Source organism: Megascapheus bottae, chromosome 15 (genome assembly GCF_031878675.1).
Source record: "Megascapheus bottae isolate mThoBot1 chromosome 15, mThoBot2.hap1, whole genome shotgun sequence".
Lineage (NCBI taxonomy): Eukaryota > Metazoa > Chordata > Mammalia > Rodentia > Geomyidae > Megascapheus > Megascapheus bottae.
The window spans coordinates 45,006,348-45,027,456 of record NC_143523.1 but is presented as its reverse complement, the minus strand read 5'-3'; the positions used below and the strand labels follow the sequence as shown (position 1 = coordinate 45,027,456).

Genomic DNA, 21,109 nt, shown 5'->3' with positions numbered 1-21,109 from the left:
GGCTCTGCTGGCTACTCTTCAGTTCTCTGGCCGTATATAATCATAAAGTAAATGAGCTAGGTAGTCAGCCAGTCTCTGACACAGCATCCTTAATAAGTAAAGACTGAGGATATAGCTCAGTAATAGAGTGCTTACCTAGCCTGCACAAGACCTTGGGCCCTGGGTTTGATAGCACTGTCAAAATAAAAATAAAATAATTCTTAATTTTGGGGGGGCAAGCACTAAGGTTTGAACTCAGGACCTTATGCTGGGCTCTATAACTTAAGATTCATACCCTTTTTTGCTTTAGTTATGTTTCCTAATAGAGTCTTGAGTTTATGCCAACGACAGACTAGACCACTTCTTCCATTTATTCCTCTTGTATAACTTGGATGACAGGTGCACATCAACATCTGAAAAGTCTTTAGTAAGAAGAATAGATTTTTTTAAGTTTACTGAGATATAGAAGATATTGTGAGCCTAATTATTGTCCTAGTTGTGTGAAAAAGATTGCTTACTCTTTTCTGAAGATATTTCCTAAGAGGACCCTAATTATAAAGGTAGGTTATCTGTGCTAGAATCCTGGTTCTGCTGTCTTCCTAGACACTTCACTTTGAGCAGGTTATCCAATTCTGTGTGCCCCCATCTCCTCCTCTATAAAGCAATGACTTCAATAATGGACCTAACTTGGTAGGATTGTTGTATGTGTTAAAAAGAGATAATAGGGGCCGAGAGTTTGGCCTAGTGGTTAAAGTGCTTGCCTAGCATGCATGAAGACCCAGGTTCGATTCCTCGGTACCACATACATAGAAAAAAGCTGGAAGTGGTGCTGAGGCTCAAGTGGTAGAGCTCTAGCCTTGAGAAAGTCCAAGGACAGTGCTCAGACACTGAGCTCAAGCCCCACAACTGGCAAAAAAATAATTTTTTTTAAAAAGAGATAATGGTTGTTCACGCATAGTCTACAATGGTTATTATTATTTACCATTCTTTTTATTTCCTCTAATGTTTTCTTGGTTGGGAATTTTATTCTGTTTTAGGTTCAAAGCATCATTCGTTCCCAGACCAGTATGGGTATGCGCCACCGAGATCGCCCTACTACTGGTAATACCCTGAAGTCTGGCTTATGTTCAGCCCTCACAACCTATTTTTTTGGAGCTGATCTCAAAGGGAAACTGACCATCAAAAACTTCCTCGAATTTCAGCGTAAACTTCAGCATGATGTTCTGAAACTAGAGGTAGGTATGTATTGGACTTCACAAAGGTCCATCACATGTACACACAAAGTGACTGCATTAGTAGTGCCTACGTTATAGGCATTCTGTAGGTTTAGCTCCATCTGTGGTAAATGATTTGAACATGATCAATTGGTAATCTGTACAAACAGCAGGTAAGAAAATTATATATTCTGTGAAAACTGTCAAGGGATAATGTGACTCTGGAAATAAAAACCCAAAGTGGTGTGTTTGGATACCCTCTAGAGGAGAAAAATACAGAGGTCAGAGTAGTTCCCATCTGAATACCCATGCCCAGTTTTATATTTCATTGCAGTAAGCACCAGAAATTAGAGATTATAGGGAATAATAAATAGGTCTTTCTATGGAAGTTTGCAAAAGTAGTAATAGCTGTAAACATGAAATGTCAAGGAAAAGGTTGTACTTAGAGATTTAAAAAAAATGTCTACCAAGACATGTGAAAGGGTATCAATGTATGTGAATTAAGGCACTTTCTATCTGGCAAATATCATGTAACCCTTTTATTAATTACAATAAAAAATATTTTAAAAAAAATGTCTTGGGAGCCGGGAGTTTGGCCTAGTGGTAGAGTGCTTGCCTAGCATGCACGAAGACCGGGGTTCGATTCCTCAGTACCACATACATAGAAAAAAGCCAGAAATGGTGCTGAGGCTCAAGTGGTAGAGCTCTAACCTTGAGAAAGTCCAAGGGCAGTGCTCAGGCCCTGAGCTCAAGCCCATGACTGGCAAAAAAAAAAAAAAAATGTCTTGCTGTTTGGAGATTTACAAGCTAAATTTTCCATTCAGACTTTAGGTAATTATTCAGTTCAGTCTGTAGATATCCCCCCAAACATTAATGTTTTTGAAATAATATATTTGTGGAATTAAGTATGTTTTAGATTTATTAACACCACTGTTTCTGAACCTCTTTTCTTTTCCTAGAATTTGTTCTTCCTTAATTTTGTTCAGAATTTCTAAATATTCAATACTCTACCTAAAAACACGTGAAAATGCTGGAGTCATTGGGGGTTTTTTTGTTGTTGTTGTTGGTTGGTTGGTTGGTTTGGTTTGGTTTGGTTTTTCTGTTGTGGGGCTTGAACTCTGGGCCTGTGCGTTGTCCCTGAGCTCTTCAATTCAAGGCTACTGCCCTACCCCCTTGAGCCACAATGCCACTTCTGGTTTTCTAGTGGCTAATTGGAAATAAGAATCTCATGGCTTTGAACCACTCAGGAGGCAGCCTCCTGAGTAGCTAGGATTACAGGCATGACCCACCACGCCCAGCTCATTTTATTGTCTAGGTTACCTCTTTACTGTCCCATTTGCCCCTGAGATTCTATATAGGATTTCCAGCTTTCCCATACATCTAATTCAACTGAGGCAGTTGTTGAAAAAATTGCAACTGAGTTCCAGTTATCTCTAAGAACGCTGCTTGAAAGCCAGGTACTAGTAGCTCAGGTCTGTATTACTAGCTACTCAGGAAGCTGAGACAGGAGGATCACAGTTCTAAGCCAGCCTAGGCAGGAAAGTCTATGAGACTCTTATCTACAGTTAACTACTCAGAATGCAAAGTGGAGCTGCATGGTTCAAAGTGGTAGAGTACTAGCCTTGAGCAAAAGAGCTCAATGACAGTACTCAGGCAGACTCTGAGTTCAAGTCCCACAGCCAAAATTTAAAAAAAGAATGCTCCTTGATATTCATAACCTAGGAAAAGTTAGAAGAATAAATAATACTGAAACCAAGAGTAAACTTGGAAATGCGCCTTTATACTTGTGTTTTGAAATTTATGTGATTAATATTCATAGAATTTACCTCAAAAAATAAAGTAATGGATTTCTATGATTCAGCAAAACTTCCTGTAATAAATGGCAAAAATTGTACACATAGTAAAAGGTCAATAAAGTTCACTACATGGAAAAGCTCTATAGCGTCCCTACTCTTAATTGTCTTAGCTCTGCTGGATACTTCCTGTATTGTACACAATGCTAAGCAAGCCTGAGGGAAAGTGGCTAAGTGCTTCCATGTCAGAGATTTTTCTCCATTATATACAGTCTAGCAATTCACTGAAAAGACTTCAACAATAATTGAAGGAAAGTGCCTATCAGCTCTCATTTAACCAGAAAATTAAATTAATCATACTTCAGTTGACATTTTACTTTTGTTTCAGTATACATAGAAAGTTTTGTCTTTAGTACTATGGATTTTGCTGATACCCTTACCTCATCAAACTTGCAGATAATGTAATTCAAAATAGAACTTCACAGAATGGAGAAAAATAATGCATTTTAGAACATTTAGAACATTTAAGCACTCGTTTTCTAGAACTTTATTTGGAAATGTTAAAAGTGTTTGGGGCCAAAAGTGACTTTGAATTTTTTTATTTAGGAATATTTGCAGATATAGAATAAGATACCTTATGGAGGAGGCCCAGTCTAAAAACAAAATTAAAATTTTATATATATATATGCTAGCCTATTTTTTTGTTGTTGTTGGTGGTGGTGGTGGTGGGGCTTAGGAGTATACTGAGACTGGGCACTGTTCCTGAGCTCTTGAGCTCAAGGCTACCATCCTATCCCTGGAGCCATAGCACCACTTCTGCTTTTCTAGTGGTTACTTGGAGATAAGAGTCTCACAGACGTTAGTGCCCGGGCTGGCTTTGAACCTCGATCCTCACATCTCTGCCTCCTGAGTAGCTAGGATTACAGGTGTGAGCCACTGTACCCAACCTAGCCTATTGTGTGTGTGTGTGTGTGTGTGTGTGTGTGTGTGTGTGTGTGTGTGTGTGTGTGTGTGTTGTCAGTCATGGAGCTGAGAGTTTTGTCAGTTTGTCCCTGAGGTCTTTTGCTCAAGGCTTAGTGCTCTACCACTTTGAGTCACAGCTCTACTACCAGTTTTCCAGTGGTCAGTTGGCTGCCTTTGAAAAACAATTCTCAGATCTCAGCCTCCTGAGTAGCTAGGATTACAGGCGTGAGACACTGGCTTCCAGCCTGAGCCTAATTTTATTCAATACTTTTAGTTTACTATGACCCATCAAATGAGATCAAATGTGCTGTCAAAGCAAATACTTCTTGGGCAGTAAATTTTATTTTGTTTGTTGTTTTATATTGAATAGATTATTTTTTTTGCCAGTCATGGGCTTGGGCTCAGGGCTGGAGCACTGTCCTTGGACTTTCTCAAGGCTAGAGCTCTGCCACTTGAGCCACAGCATCATTTCTAACTTTTTTCTGTGTATATGGTACTGAGGAATCAAACCTGGGTCTTTGTGCATGCTAGGCAAGCACTCTACCACTAGGCCAAACTCCTGGCCCCTGAACAGGTTATTTTTATATAATACTATATATACTAGAGATGCTACAACAATTGGGGGTATGAGAGAAGAAAGAAAAGATGCCTATGCCTTTTTGAAGCTTTAACCTTGAGCAAAAAATATCTCAGGGAGCTAGGAATATGGCTTAGTGATAGAATGTTTGCCTAGCATGTATGATACCCTGGGTTCCATTCCTCAGTACCACATTAACAAAAAAAGCCTGAAGTGGCACATAAACAAAAAAAGCCTGAAGTCGTGCCGTGGGCTCAAGTGGTAGAGTGCTAGCAAATGAAGCTCAAGGATATTGCCCAGGCCCTGAATTCAAGTTCCAGGACTGGTACATGTGTGTACATGCGCACGCGCATGCACACACACACACACACACACACACACACATACACATGTGGTTAGAGAGTAAAACACAAAGTTGTATGGTACTTGGTACTTGTAATAAAGTTTGAAGAAGAATGCAGGTCAACACAGAGAGGTGAACAAAAATGTCAGTCTCCCTACAGTCTAGCCTAAGACTCATCTCTGAAGCACAGTGAAAGTCTAGAGAGTGAGCATGGGACTCTGTACTGCCTGGAGTTGCAATAAAACTGAAAGGTCACTAATGTTTTGTGTGGATTGCCAGTGGGGTTAGAAATTATAGAGAAAATAAGGGAATTCATTCATGTATCTCTGCATACATATATATATATATAACAGCAGCCCTATTTAAAATGCTTAATCACTTTATTGTAATTAATAGAAGGATTACATTATATTCGCCAGGTAGAAGGTGCATTACTTCACAAACATTGTTACCCCTTCTCATGTTTTTGTCCCCATTTCCCTCCCCCATCCCCTCCCCTCATCTTGTTTTCCCCCCTTCCCTATCCTATTTCAAATAAACATATATACAATATGTCAGATAACAAAGTAAGATACTGTAACAATATGAGAATAAGGAAGGGACAAAGAAAGAGATGAGAAATAACATGGTGCATTAAGAACAACAATCACACATTATATGGTTCTTGTTTCCATATCCTGGAGGTCCTTTCATTTAGCCTCATCCTGTATGGCCTTTAGTAACTAGGTTTTGCCCTATTGTAATCCTCTGCTAGAAGAGTCCAAGGTTATACTAATTATGACAAATGAGGGAAACCATTGAGCCTATGTTCCTTTGAGTCGGGCTTACTTCACTTAATATGATAAAATACTTGTTCTTAAAAGGTCTCTTGTGTTTAACATTGATTAAGGATAATTTGTACATTTATTTGGGGCCAAAACTGGTCTACCATTTATCAGTTTCTCATGTGAGAAGAGTAGCAGACTTGCATAAAAAAATGCAGTCTGTAATTTATTGTTTATAAAGTTATTATTAATGGTAATTATTATCTTAAATCTACTCTTTCCAAGTAATGGTGGAGATAGATACTACGATTATATCATAGTTTCCCAATTTACAGTTTCATCTATCAGTCCTGAGTCTTCCCAACTGGATTTACATTCCAGAACTGTGGATAGCAGAATCATTGTCTTTTGTGCTAATAAGCCTTTGTTAAAAATTTTAGTTCCACTATTTACTATTTAAGTGGCATTTGATGCATTGGTTAGTATCTCTGGGCTTGTGAAATAGAGTCATGGCTAAATGAGATGATATTTTGTTATGTTCTGAATTATATCCCTCCAAAATGCCTTAGAATAAGATATACTCTGTTTGGAAAAGGGGCCTTGAACCTGGTGATAAATTTAGAAGGAGACCATTAGAGTGGGCCCTGATCTAGTCAAACTAGGAAAAGCACTCCAAAGGCAGCCACCTGCAGGAAACTGACCGTGCAGCACCTGGTTCTTGAACATTCAGTCTCCAGAAAATAAGAAAATACATTTCTGTAATTTAAGCCACCCACATATGGAATATTTATTTATTTATTTATTTATTTATTTATTTATTGCCAGTCATGGGGACTAAACTCAGGGCCTGAGCACTGTCCTTGGGCTTTCCTCAGGGCTAGTGCTCTAGTACTTGAGACACAATACCACTTCCGGCTTTTCTGTGTATGTGGTACCGAGGAATGGAACCTGAGTCTTCATGCATGCTAGGCAAGCACTCTAACCATTAGGCCATATTCCCGGCCCGCTTGAGGAATTTTTTTTTATCACAGTCCTGTTACACTAAAGTAAAATACTTACTTTTTTATTCACATGCAAATACATATTTTCACTTTGTTTTACCTGCATGCCCCCTCTGCCATGACATTAGGCATCTAGTAGATACCCACACAGGTCATCTTAGCTAAGTGACTGAAAGGCCTTACTTTGATTTTTTTTTTTTTTTTTTTTGTCTCTTGTGGGGCATTAACTCTGGGCTTGGGTGATGACCCTGAGCTCTTCAGCTCAAGGCTACCGCCCTACCCCTTAAACCAAGCCCCATTTCTCATTTTCTAGTGATTAGAGATAAGAGTTTCACATTCTTTAGTGCCCTGGCTAGCTTTGAACCTCGATCCTCAGATCTCAGCCTCCCAAGTAGCTGGGATTACAGGTGTGAGCCACTGCACCCAGCCTTACTTTGTTTTTGAAATTGTTTTCTAAGAGAACATCTGGAAAATAGCCACAAATTTTTATTTATTTATTTATTTTTGCCAGTCGTGGGCTTGAACTCAGGGCCTGAGCACTGTCCTTGGACTTTCTCAAGGTTAGAGCTCTACCACTTGAGCCTCAGCACCATTTCTGGCTTTCTTCTATGTATGTGGTACCGAGGAATCGAACCTGGGTCTTCGTGCATGCTAGGCAAGCACTCTACCACTAGGCCAAACTCCCGGCCCACAAATTTTGTTTTAATGGAACACTTTCAAATTCACTTTTGAAAGTCTGGGTACTTTCTCCCTTCACTGAGTATAAAATATAATCTCATGATCAAGGCCAAGAGGAAAATAGAAATGATTAATGGTATCTTAACTTTCAGATGGATTTTATAATTCCATTATTCCTTCTCCTACTAATTTTTTTTTGTGTGTGTGGGTCATGGGGCTTGAACTCTGGGCCTGGGCGCTGTCCCTAAGCTCTTCAGCTCAAGACTACCACCCTACCCTTTAGCCAAAGGCCCATTTCCATCTTACTATTTTTATTTCATTCCTTATATATTTTAACATTTAAGATCAAGGAGATTTATTATTCCATTTAGTTTGTTGTTTCTATCTTGTTCTCAGCACAGTCACTTTGAGAGTAAAGAAAAGGCATTATATTCAGTGCTTACTGCGATCCAGGCACTTTACAAATGTTATACACCTTCAGGTTTTCATTCTCACAACACTGTCAGTGTAATGAACAATGCTCATGTTACAGGTATAGGAATTAAAACTCAAGGAGGTAATAGTTACAGAGCTATTATGGCAGAGCCAGGATTCCGCCTCAGGTCTGTCCCACACTTCCTCTAAGACTGAACTGATTCTGTTCTTTACCTAATTCATTGTTTACTTTTTGTCTTAGATGGGATTTCTATGTTTGATTTTTTTGGCAACTGAAAAAAATAGTTTTTAATTTTAGGAATAGAAAGTGAACAAATTTCTTGCATATCCAGAATCTGTCTTCTCTGGCATCACTTTCCTCCAGCTTTTTTTGTCCTGTATAACTGAGAAGAAATGCCCTGTACTTTAATGTTTATATTATTAAAACTATCCATGTAATTCCTTATAATCATTAACATGTTGATGTTTTATTCTACCCTTTATTTGAGAACTCAAAACAAAAATGAGTTTAAAACAGTGTTTTAAGAGTATAAAGTTGGTTTATAAATCTCTTGATTTTATTAGCAATTCCTTCTAAAGCTACCAAGAACAATTGAGTTCCTTCAAGATAGGTGCCAAGTTTAGTTCCAATTAATATATTCCTTGACTTCTTGAAGCCTATAACAAGTAAGATGTCAGTCAAAATGAAAGGTAATAGAAAATTCTTTGAAAATTGTGGTTAATTTTAATTTGGGGCAAGATGAAAATAAAAGCTGTCATGTCAAAGAAAAGTAGAAATTAATTTATACAAAAAGGTAATGTCTAACTTGAACATCTTCAACAAAGAAACTGGGAAATAAGTTGGAGTCCATAAACAGTCTAATCACATCATCACATTGTAAATAGGCATAAGTATCAATTATACAAAAGTAGATTAGACCCAATTCACAGAATAATAGAGATTGTCTTTAGTACTAATCTTCAAAGAAATAACTGAAATTAACTATTTGCTCAGTCAAGAAGAATAAAAGGGATATGTAATAAACTATGCTAATTATTATCAGCCATCAATAAAAGTAGAGCAAAAGAATAAGAATTATGAAAGAGTTGGGCCGGGAGTTTGGTCTAGTGGTAGACCTAGCATGCACGAAGATCCAGGTTCAATTCCTCAGTACCACATACATACAAAAAAGCCAGATGTGGTGCTGTGGCTCAACTGGTAGGCTCTAGCCTTGAGAAAAAGCCCAAAGACAGTGCTCAGGCCCTGAATCCAAGCCAGGACTGGCAAAAAAAAAAAAAAGATATGAAAGAGTTAGTTTGTGCTAGGTGCTGGTAGCTAGGTGCTGGAGCCTAGCTCCTCAGGATACTAAGATTTGAGGTTTGCAGTCTAAAGCCAGCCTGGGCAGGAAGTCTGTAAGGCCCTTATCTCTGATGAACTTCCAAAAAGTTAGAAGTGGAGCTGTGGCTCAAATGGTAGAGCGTTACCCTTGATCCAAAAAGAAAAGAAGGAAGAGAGGGAGAGAGGGAGGGAGGAAAAAAAGCTCAGGGACAGCACTCAGGCCCTGAGTTCAAGCCCCAGGACCAATACTCAAATACTCAACTCACTCACTCTCTCATACACACACACACACACACACACACACACACACACACACACACACACACACACACACACACACACAGACGAGTTAATTTCTTTTTTCTTTTTCTTTTGAGTTTTATGCCGGGAATTAGAACCAAATCCTGGCACATACTATGAAAGTGCTCTACCACCCAAAGAGAGGGTTAAATTAAATAAAATATTAAAAAGAGTTTTTCTCCCTAGTACTGAGGATTGGACCCAAGATTGTACATGCTGTATAGGTAATCACACTGTCCCTTGAGCTATTCCACCACCTCTCTGTTTTATTTTTATTTATTTATTTATTTTTGCCAGTCCTGGGGTTTGAACTCAGGGCCTGGGCACTATCCTTGGACACTTTTTGCTCAAGTCTAGTGCTCTGCCACTTGAGCCACAGCACCACTTTTGGCTTTTTCTGTGTATTTGATACTGAGGAATTGAACCTAGGGTTTTGTGCATGCTAGGCAAATACCTTACCACTACACCACACTCCCAACCCCTATTTTATTTTTAATTTGGTTGTACTGGGGCCTAAATTCTAATCTTCTCAACTGCCAGTTATGTACTCTATGCTTGTGCCATACCTCCAGCCCTTTCTGCATTCATTATTTTTTAGATGAAATCTTGCTTTAAACTACAGCTGGCCTGAACCTCAATCCTCCTATTTATTTTATCCATAATAGCTGGGATGACAAGTATGAACTACCATGACTAGCTTTTTTTTTTTTTTTTTTTTTTTTTTTTTTTTTGCCAGTTCTGGGACTTGACCTCAGGGCTGAGCACTGTCCTTGGGCATTTTCCTCAAGGATAGAGGCAAGAAGACTTTCAACCAGGCTCTGCTGGTGCAAGAAAACTGAAGAAGCACCACAGCCCAGTTTTATTTCATTTGTTTTATTTAGGTGTCTTAAACTTGAATCTCCCAGAAACCAAGAGAAAAGTTTATTTGAGGTTTCTTTACTCTTCTTATAACTTTAACAATCTAAGTATATTAAAAGAAAAAATTATTAGAATAATAGTTTCTCACTGCCAAGTTACATCTTTAGAATTTTGTTGCAAAAGTAAAATTCCTGACCAGGTGCCCATAGCTTACTCTGCAGTCTTATCTACTCAGGCTGCTGAGACCTGAGAACTGTGATTCAAAGCCAGTCTGAGCAGGAAAGTCCATGAGACTCTTATGCCCAGTAAATTATCAAGCCAGAAGTGGAGTGTGGCTCAAGTGGTAGGCTTTGAGCAAAAGAAAATCAGCATCAGCACCCAGGCCCTGAATTCAAGCCTCATGACTAGTACACATACAACACACACACACACACACACACACACACACACACATACACACACACACACACGACATTAGCACTTCTAAATCTAACCTTTTAGATTAATCATTAAAGTACACAAAACTGTTAGAAACTGATAGTTTTCTTTAGTTTGCAGACACTTTGCATTTCCAAAGTCAATCCTAGGTTAGCGACATTTTTGATCCTTGACAATTTTCAGGGGTATTGTGTCATCCAATATCTTTAATGTTACATTCTTAGCTCATTTTAAACTAGCCATAAGAAAAAAAACTTATAAATAAATCATGAAGATTTGATCTTTCTCCAGGGAACACTTTTCCTGAATCTATCATTCAAATGGCCTTAGAAGTCCTATTTCAGTAGAAAACAAGGTGCTTCTCAGCTTATGAATGAGCTCTGTGCTGATGTTTTAAAAGTTCACAGGCAATTTATTTGGAATTCAGAATAAAGGGATATTTAATTTTTTTCAAACCATACCAGAGAATATTTAGCTTACAATAGTGTTACATTACAGCCCAGGGAAAGTAGTTTAAAGGAAGGTGATTCTACATGCACAGGTCATTGCTTAACCTCTGCTAGCTCACGCTGTCTTGCAGTAGTCCACAAGTTTAAATCTCACAATATAAAGCATTTTACAAAAATCTGAGTGTACACTGCAGAATGAAAATACTAGCCCACTTTCTTCAGAGTTTTCCATGAGCCAGCCACTCTTCTAAATGCTTTGTGTATATTCTCACTGATGTCACGGTGCTGTGCATAGTTGGTATTCTTATTATCTACAGTTAGCAAATCAGGGAACTGAGGGACAGTGAGGTTGAACTGCTTGCCCACAGTCCTACTCATACTGAAGGACTGAAGTTTGACTCCTGGCAGTCTGGCACATTTCCTAAAGCTTTCCGGGAACTTTATTAAGTATTCAGAATATAAAACTAAACAAAATATTGTTCTACCCCTGAGCTTACACAGGCTAAAGTGAATGCAGCAGAAATTCTCAAACAGTATTATAGGTAAAACATAGTGACAGAGGTAAGTGCATGGTGCCATGATTTACAAGCTAGGACTGCTAAATGAGTATGGGAAGTAAAAGGGCAGATTGCTCCTGGGCACTTTCCCAGCTCTGACATTGTGTGACTCAGTCCTAATTGTGGAATTCATTCTAAAGAACAAGATGGTTAATTTTCATTTGTTCTTTATTCCGGTATAGAAAAGATGAGAAGAGGCAAGGGAGCACTGAGTAACTTTGGGATTGAAGCCAGAAGAGAATGTTAGAGGAAATGACATTTTTTACTAAGTTAGTCCCAGCCCAGCCTGGAATTGATACATCTTCTAGATGATGTTCTCATGTTGATGAACAAACCCTGTGCCCTCAAGACTGATGGTCTCTATAAAGATAATTAAAAAAAAAAAAAACAGGTACAAATTTGTGGTGATACACATCTGTAATCCTAGCCCTTGGGAGGCTGAGGCAGGAAGACCATGAGTTCAAGAGCAGCCTGGGCTTCATAGCAAGACCCTATCTCCAAAAAATTAAAATTAAAAACAAGAATGGCGAAGCTCAATGTCTAAGGTATCTGAGTAAGTCTATTTTTATCCTATTTTAGCTACAGGTGACTTTCAGAATTATAGTCCTAAGACTATAATCTTTAAAAAGATTAAAAAAAAAAAAAGCTTTAACCTCTAGTCTATGGAAAGCCTTAGAGGAATCTCAGGCGTCTAGACAGTGTTGTAGGAACCACAGCCAGCTTTGCAGTAATTTGTGAATAAATAATGCATTATATACAGCTTGTTGAATTCCATGCTCTGAGCAAATATCACTTTTTAGAGGGTCATATATTACATCAGGTTATTAGCCTACAAATTCAATTAACAGCACAGGATTATTTGTTTAGTCTCTCTCATTTCTCATTATTTTCCTTATTGAATGCATTTCTCCGCCACACCCACACTCTCCATTGTTTGTTTTGTATTAATCTACTACACTGTTAGCTAGAATATTTTTCTTATAAACTTGGACTAATGAAATACAAACTACTTCAGTTATTTCTTAGCATTAGAGAAAGAAGAGAGTTCTCTGAAAAAAAAGAAGAAATTAAAAATGCATTCTAGAATAAGAGAATAAATTCAGCTAGGTATTGGTGGAGAACACCTATAATCCTAGCTTCTCAAGGGGCTGAGATCTGAGGATCAAGGTTCAAAGACAGCCTAGGCAGGAAAGTTCATAAGATAACAACAAAAAACAAAACAAAAAAAGTGGAAATGATGCTTTGGCTCAAAGTGGTAGAACACTAGCCTTGAACACAAAAGCTCAGGGACAGTGCCCAGGCTCTAGATTCAAGCCTGGTGACCTGCACATACACACACACACACACGCACACACACACACACACACACACACACACGCACACACACACATGCACAAATGCATGCACGCATGCAGATGCACACACATGCGTGTGCACACACACCAAAAATTTAAAAAGGAAAAAAAAAAGAGGAGGACACAAAGATGGTACTTTTTGGGAAACAAAGACAAAAGGCAGCAACCAGATAATGAAGCACTTTTATACTAAGCTGGACAGTGAGAGTACTTTATCCACAAGGCTTTCCAGGGATCCACTGAAAGATTTGAACAAGGAAGTAATATGAGCAGATTTGGATTGTTAGGGATATGTTCTGGCAACACTGTTCAGACCAGCTAAAAAGGAATGCTTATTATATAGTTATTCTATTTAGCCATGTAGGGAGTGATAAGATAGTCTTAGGAAGTGAGGGAAGAGAAAGAGATTCAGTAAAGAGATCTCAGATCTTGAGTAAAATGTGTTTTAGTATTTGGTAACTGGTACAAGAGAGAAGAGTTCTAGTTAATGCTGTTCACTGAGATCAAGAATGTAGAAGTAGGTTTGCAAAAATAAAAGGGCTAGATTCTGTTTCACACATTTTTAAATCCGAAGTACTGTGGTATATCTCAGTAGATTTGTCTGGAAACAGTTGGAGAGTTGAATTTGTCTTTTAGACTAGTGATATAGTTGGGGATACAGAAACAGGATTAGAATGCAGTAGGGATTTATGGGTTCACTTAGAACATGTATTTACCTGGAGAAAAAAAAAGCCAAGGACAGAATAATGGCCTTATATTTATGTTGTACAGAATAGAGAAGAGAAGCTTCAGCAGGGTAGATCTCCACCAGATCACTGGACAGGTGTCACACAAGAGTTAAAGAACAAAGAAAGTGACAGCACTGCTGGGAGTTTTAAAGAGGAAGTAGCTAGAATTATAGGCTTGACCCATTGCTCCCAGTTTGTATTTTTTAATATATTCAAATTTTACCTCTGTCACCTCAAAGGGCTTTTAACTTGATTTGTACACTTGAGATAATACCTACCTAAAAAGGGTAAGAAGAGGTACAAAGGCACCCAAGCATAACCTGGGTCATGCAGGACTCATACTCACTCATTTATCTGTGGAATAGCCACTGCACTTCTCCACAGAGTACCTTCACAAAGACTGCTGCTGCCTCCCGCACTTTCATTATTGTTATTACAAGAGAAAACAAACAGAATCCATGACCTTACTTCCTGGCATCTCTGTCCATTCTTAATGGTCTTTGCAGCTTTGTAGCCTTTAATGTTTGGGAAAACTTCCAGAAAGTGGCCAACCTCACAGTCATTAGGTTGATTAGATTTTTAATGCCAAGTCAGCAATTTGCAGTATATTCAACTAGAAAATAAATGAGACATACGAAATTCATTGTGCTGGAAGATCTCCATCACTGAGATATTAGGGTTATATTTTCTATGTGCTTATTATGATGCATGATTATTAGAAATTAAGGAAGAGCCAAGTACAATGGCTTGTGCCTATAGTTCCAGCTATATAGTAGGCTGAGACAGAAGAATCAATTGAGCCCCAGACTGAAGAATACTATAAGACCCCATCTTTAAAACAGATAAATAAGCCAGTGTGGTGGCTCACACCTGTAATCCTAGCTACTCTGGAGGCTGAGATCTGAGTATTGTGGTTCAAAGCCAGCCCAGGCACTAAAGACCGTGAAACTCTTATCTCTAATTGACTACTAGGAACAGGCAAGTAGTGCCGTGGCTCCCAGGGTAGGGGGTTAGCCTTGAGCTGAAGAGCTTAGGGACAGCGACCAGGCCCAGAGTTCAATTCCCACGACAGACCCCCCCAAAAAAAAAAGATAAATAAGTAAATAAATAAGAAATTAAGGTACAAATTGAAGTTTTTTCCTTGATGCGGGATTAGGATTGGTTAATTTCTCTTTATTGGATATTATAAACACAATTGTCAATACAGAATATTGCTACCATCATTGGTAGGGATATTAATATATAGCTTTCAATGTAGAAATGATTCATGGAGGGCCGGGAGTTTGGCCTAGTGGTTAAAGTGCTTGCTTAGCATGCACGAAGACCCGGGTTCGATTCCTTGGTACCACATACATAGGAAAAAGCCAGAAGTGGTGCTGAGGCTCAAGTGATAGAGCTCTAGCCTTGAGAAAATCCAAGGACAGTGCTCAGGCCCTGAGCTCAAGCCCAGGACTGGCAAAAAAAAAAAAAGAGAAATGATTCATGGATTCTGTGCTATTAAGGCTGACCAAGAGAAATTCTGAAAGCATCTTAATTGCTGTATTGAAATTATCTTTCCCACTTGTAATTTTTTTAAGCAGTGGTGATGATTATTGTGTGCTCCCTTTTTTGTTGTTTTTTTCTTGTGCCAGTACTAAGGCTTGAATTCAGGCTCTTCATTTTTTCCACTCAATGCTGGTGCTCCACCACTTAAGCTGAAGTTCCAGTGCTGACTGTTTTGGGTGGTTAGAGATAATAGTCTTATGGACTTTCCTGTCCAGACTAGCGTTGAAGTTCAAAATTCAGATCTCAGCCTCCTGAGTAGCTAGGATTATAGGTGTGAGCCATCACACTGGCTTATTTATCTGTTTTAAAGATGGCCACTGGTTCCTGTCTAGTGTGTTCACTCTCTCATACACACACTCATAAAATGTTACTTAGGGTGAGTTGAAGTTAACAATGTTAATATAATTTAGTAGCTGCTCTTATCCAAGGAGATGTAGCTGAGGCTATGACCCAGCTCTGGTATTGATGCCAACATTAGTAAATATTTCTGTATGTATAGCAGCTTCTAGCTCCTATCTTCTAAAGCTAAGCAGTGCAATTCTTTATCAGTTAAATACTAAGAAATTACCCTGGCTAGCCTCAAATCAATGACTTCCAGTATATCTAACTAGAAAAATAATTAGATATATTGAAGTCATTGTACTGGAAGGTAGCAATCCATTGTTTTGTCAGCTTAAAACAATCAACATACCACATAATTTCCAGTCAGCCTAGTTGAGTGGTTCAAACAGACTGATAAGATTGTAATCAAGATGTCAGTCCACTGTGTAGTCCACTGGAAATTCCACTCATCTGGATGCTCCTCTAAAACTCAGTGTAGCTATACTCAGGAAGCTGTATGTTTCAGTTGCTCACTCTGTAGACCACATTTTAGAACTCTCATGACATGACAGCCAGCTTTCTATAACCACTATCACTTCTAGTATTCTTTACACGAAACAATCCTGGACCATTGTAGGAGGGGACCAGACATAGGTGTGAATATTAGTAGGTGAACATTGGGAGTTATCCCTAGGATACAAGGCTTCCCTTAGGAGAGCTCTGCTAAGACCAGCACAATGACTAGCAGTCTTCTAGCACCATCCCTATCTTTAACAGCAGTTTCACCTTCCCTCTGATGGTGATTTTATTTTAGATGCTTCATTGCCTTTCTGTACCAGCTGCACTGCTGCTCAGAGTCCCATGCTCCTTAGTTGAATCTGGACAAGAGATGTACTCTCTTCCTTATCCGTGCTGGAAGATTCTGGCCTCCCAGGAAAAGTTCTGCACTTACTGTATATATCATAGTTTCCCCCTGGGTCACCAGACACCCAGTTATTTATATGTGCAAATAATCCCAACCCGTGTTTGCTGTGTCCCAGGCTCAGCCACTCCCTTCTTCAGAGAACTTTGTCCTTGTAGAGAGCTTTTGAATTGACCCAAAGATGCCAGTAAGTCTCTAGGATTTGGATTTTTTATTTCAGTAATAAAGGTTTAGTCCCTGTTAGGCTATGCCTTGTGGTTTATTGCTGCCATTAGTGGCAGAAGTATTGGGAATTTTAAACAAACGTCATTTTACAACCAAAACAATATGGTGTGTTAGGCTTCCAAGTGTGGAATTCGTTCCCTTAAATTAAGCAAAATGCCAAGATTACTTTGAAATTTACCCCTTATGAAAGTACCTTGTAGATTTCTGTAATATTTTATATCCAATATAGGACATTCCTGCTGTGACACATTGGTAGTATATTTAAAACCCAGTAGATTCCTTTTTTTTTTTTTTTTTGCCAGTCTGGGGCTTGAGCTTAGGGCCTGAGCACTGTCCTTGGGCTTTCCTCAAGTCTAGTGTTCTTCCTTGAGCCACCGCACCACTTCTGGCTTTTTCTATGTATGTGGTACCGAGGAATAGAACCTGGGTCTTTGTGCATGCTGGCAGGTACTCTACCACTAGGCCAAATTCCCGGCCCCCAGTAAATTCCTTTTAACTCCAAACTTAAGGATTTGTGTTCTTGTGATAGAACATGATGACTTACAAAAACATTTGAATAAAGTATCATTTAACAACTGCCTTTGGGTATCTGAAATTATTTTTTGGTCTGATGAACTTTAACTCATAAGCTGTAACTAGCTACCGATTGATCAGACCCTTAAATAATTTTCAATTCACTTAGATATATACTCTTACCATATCCATCTGTAGTACTAACTAAAGAAGCTACCTAACTACTAAACTACTACCCATCAAGAATTCCCCTATTGGCTTCCACTGAAGGAAAATTTTCATAAAGCTTAGCATTTCTCATTAAGTAAATGTGTATCTGACTGAGGTCATTTTTAAAGTTGGATCTAAAGAAATGCTGGGGCTTTTCCAGTGCTCAGGAAATTATACTTGTCAGTTTACTGCTAATATATACCTCATGAGTATTTTTTTTTATTTTCTCTACCAAAAGAGACTAATTATACTTGTCAGTTTACTGCTAATATATACCTCATGAGTATTTTTTTATTTTCTCTACCAAAAGAGACTAACTAAAACTCTTCTAATATATCACCAAGCTTGTCATAAAAAAATGCCGTGATATATTCTTATTCTAACTGTGGGTCTGAATTAGGTTTTATAATTCACTTTTAACATATATATCTTTGTGATGAGACAGAGTTATTATAGCTGGGGGAATAATCTCTTTGGTTTTCCTCACCTGTTAAAATGCACAGTCTCAAATGTGATATTAATATGGCTTTGTGTTCATTTCTGCTACAGAAATAATAAATGATTGGGTTGCTTGACCCAACAAAATATACAAGGTCCATTTATTTGAACATGCAATCATTAACTCAACAAAGCTAATCAGATTGTCCATATATTTTGTCAACTGTGCTGAGGATCCCACTCTGCCTACTGAAACATATTTCATTTCAGTCTGGCATAATAGGACATGGACTTTCAGTCCCCTCTAAACCTGCTTTTAGAGGTCATTCAAAACGAGCCCCCTTCCCATGCAGGTTTTTCTGCAGTCACCAGCTCTATCTGTTAAAGGACTTGAGATGGCAGATCTGAAAGCAATGGAAAAGGTATATGATTTTAGTAAATGAGTAATTAGTATATGCCAAACCCTAGTTACAAGATAGCTTTAGATATTTGAAATATCTGCCTCTGTCTGCCAACATTAGCTGGTAAATATGTGACAGAAGACTGTGCCATTTTCCTCATAGTTACCATGGTGGCATAATTTTAGTGTGTTTAATTGGTTGGCTCTGATCTGAAGTACCGATTAACTTCCTCTTTGCCTCCAGACAAAAACCAGTGTGTCATAACCCTGGCCTTGAGTTTCTGTGACAGTCTTCTTAGTATTTCAAGGTCAGAACTGGCTTGTATACTGCCAAGATTGTTTCAGACTTGTTAGAGGATCCCAGCTTCAGGCAGCCAGAGGGGTAAAGATAAGAATATAAATTGTAGTGCAGAGATGGGATGCCGTGGGCTTTAAGGGATCTCTGCTACCTGAAGGCTTGGGAAATTAAGGGAATAGCTGTTTCACTAGTTCCTTGCAATGGTTGTTCACATCAAATAGCTGTTTTACTAGTTCCTTGCAGTGGTTGTTCACATCGATATATCAGCAACTGTAAGTCAAATAGTACCCCCCCCCCCAAGTAACAAATCCAAAGCTGGACACTGATGGCTCACTCCTGTAATTCTAGCTTCTCGGGAGGTTGAGATCTGAAGATTGCTGTTCAAAGCCAGCCCAGGAACAAAAGTCCGAGAGACTCTTATCTCCAGTTGACCACCAGAAAAACAGAAGTGGCTCTGTGGCTCCAAGTGATAGGGTGCTAGCCTTGAGCTGAAGAGTTCAGGGATAGCTCCCAGTCCCAGAATTCAAGCCCCACAGCCAACAAAAAGAAACACAGAAAGACAAGAAAAGAAAGAAAGTAAGAGAAAGGAAGGGAAGGGAAAGAAGGAGAAGAAATCCAAAGCAATTTAAGGATTGAAGGAAGAATGATTTCAAACCTAGAAACATCCTGCTAATCTGACATTGTTTCAGTAAAATCTAAGGTTAGCAGTAGTCTTTCAAGTAGTTGGGATTAAATTCTGGGAAATGTGTATTACACAGAAAAGAGGTTTACCTTGGCTGGGAATGTGTTTTAGAGGTTGAGTGCTTGCCTGGCATGCATGAAGCCCTGGGTTCCATTCTTCAGTAGCACATAAACAGAAAAGGCCAGAAGTGGCCTTGCTAGTCTTGAGCAAAAGAGGCTCAGGGACAATGCCCAGTCCCTGAGTTCAAGCTCTAGGACTGGCAAAAAAAAAAAAAGCTATCTCCCATCATACCCACTCCCACAATCACTGCCAGAAACATCATCTCTGACCCCTTCTCCCCCATCTCTACTAAGTTCCTAGTCTAACTGGCCTGGACCACTTCTTGGCTTCCTAATACATCTGTCTATAGTCACTCTTACCTCTCAACCCAATAAAGACTCAACCCAATCACATAGTTCTTGTATAATTTCATCTCTGCCTCATCATTCATCTCATACCAATCACCCCTCTACCCAAGAACCTTTACATGCCTTTGATTGCCCAGACATCTATTTGTTCTTTCTTCCCTTTACCTCCCTACCTCTTTCTTTTCTTCAGAGCTCAGTTAAAGTCTACTTTATCTTGGGAGGTTTTCTTGCTATACCTGCTCTCCACCCCACGTTGGATCACATGTTTATCACATGTTTCCAGAGCACCCTCAACTTTTTCTTCTAACTACCCAATTATCTAATTATCCAATTGTTATGTGACCATCTTTACACAGTCCATAAGAACTTTTGATAGTGTTAGATTCACCATTATTTCCTTTATTGACTCCTGGCATAGCAACCATAACAAATCAGGTGCCCAGGAAATAGTGCTGAATTAATGAATGTATCACTCGATGTGGATGAAAGCTGATATAGGTACACACATATGTACATGCATACTCCCTCTGTAGTTCTCTCTATATTACATCTTGTAGTAGGCATCTTTGGGATTTTCAGCCTAGCTCACAACAATTACCCCTATTCCAAGGATCTGTCCACTCTAAAAACACAGATGTGGGCTTCTAAAATCTGTATTTCTCCTTTGTGACCTACTCTACCTTTCCTTGTCTTAAATGGGCCAGGATTGGATACCCAACACAGTTTAAACCAATCACATTTCTCCACAGGAAATTTGGAATTGGGACCAGGGACCGTTGGTCTCTTTTGGTACTTGCACTATAGCATATAAACTCCAGAGCAACTGGATAACCGCCTTCTGTCCACTGTCCAGACTCAAGAAGCACAAGAGGAGAAAGACTAATAGGGAACAGTGACCAAAGTAGCCTCACAAAAAACAGATTGCTAGTCGGGCACTGGTGGCTCACACCTGTATCTTAGCTACTCAGGAGGCTGAAATCTGAAGATCATGGTTCAAAGCCAGGCTAGGCAGGAAAGTTCATGAGACTCTCACCTTGAATTAACTACCAGAAAACCAGAAGGGGAGTAAATGGCTCCAAGTGGTAGAGTGTTAGCCTTGAACCCAAAAGCTCGGGGACAGTGCCCTGGCCCTGAGTGCAACAAAAAAGAAAATAAAGTGAGTGCTGCCATCTTTGTCATCCTGATTTTTACTCCTTTCCCATCAGTGGGCTTTCTTCCTTTCCTAAAATTTCTTTTTTACTAAAGCTAGCTTATTATTATTATTATTATTATTATTATTATTATTGCCAGTCCTGGGCTTGAACTCAGGGCCTGAGCACTGTCCTTGGACTTTCTCAAGGCTACAGTTCCACCACTTGAGCCTCAGCACCATTTCTGGCTTTTTTCTATGTGTGTGGT

The 21,109-nt window shown here is 39.0% G+C and overlaps 1 protein-coding gene across 2 annotated transcripts in view; it reads left to right on the top strand.

Annotated features, from left to right (window-relative positions):
- Window positions 1-21,109, top strand: part of Micu1 (mitochondrial calcium uptake 1) — a 125,904-nt gene that overhangs the window by 63,545 nt on the left and 41,250 nt on the right. For both annotated transcript variants that reach the window (XM_090346514.1, XM_090346513.1), the window contains one exon: window positions 1,017-1,214. In XM_090346514.1, the coding sequence (XP_090202640.1) occupies window positions 1,017-1,214 (198 nt within the window). The remainder of the gene's footprint in view (window positions 1-1,016; window positions 1,215-21,109) is intronic.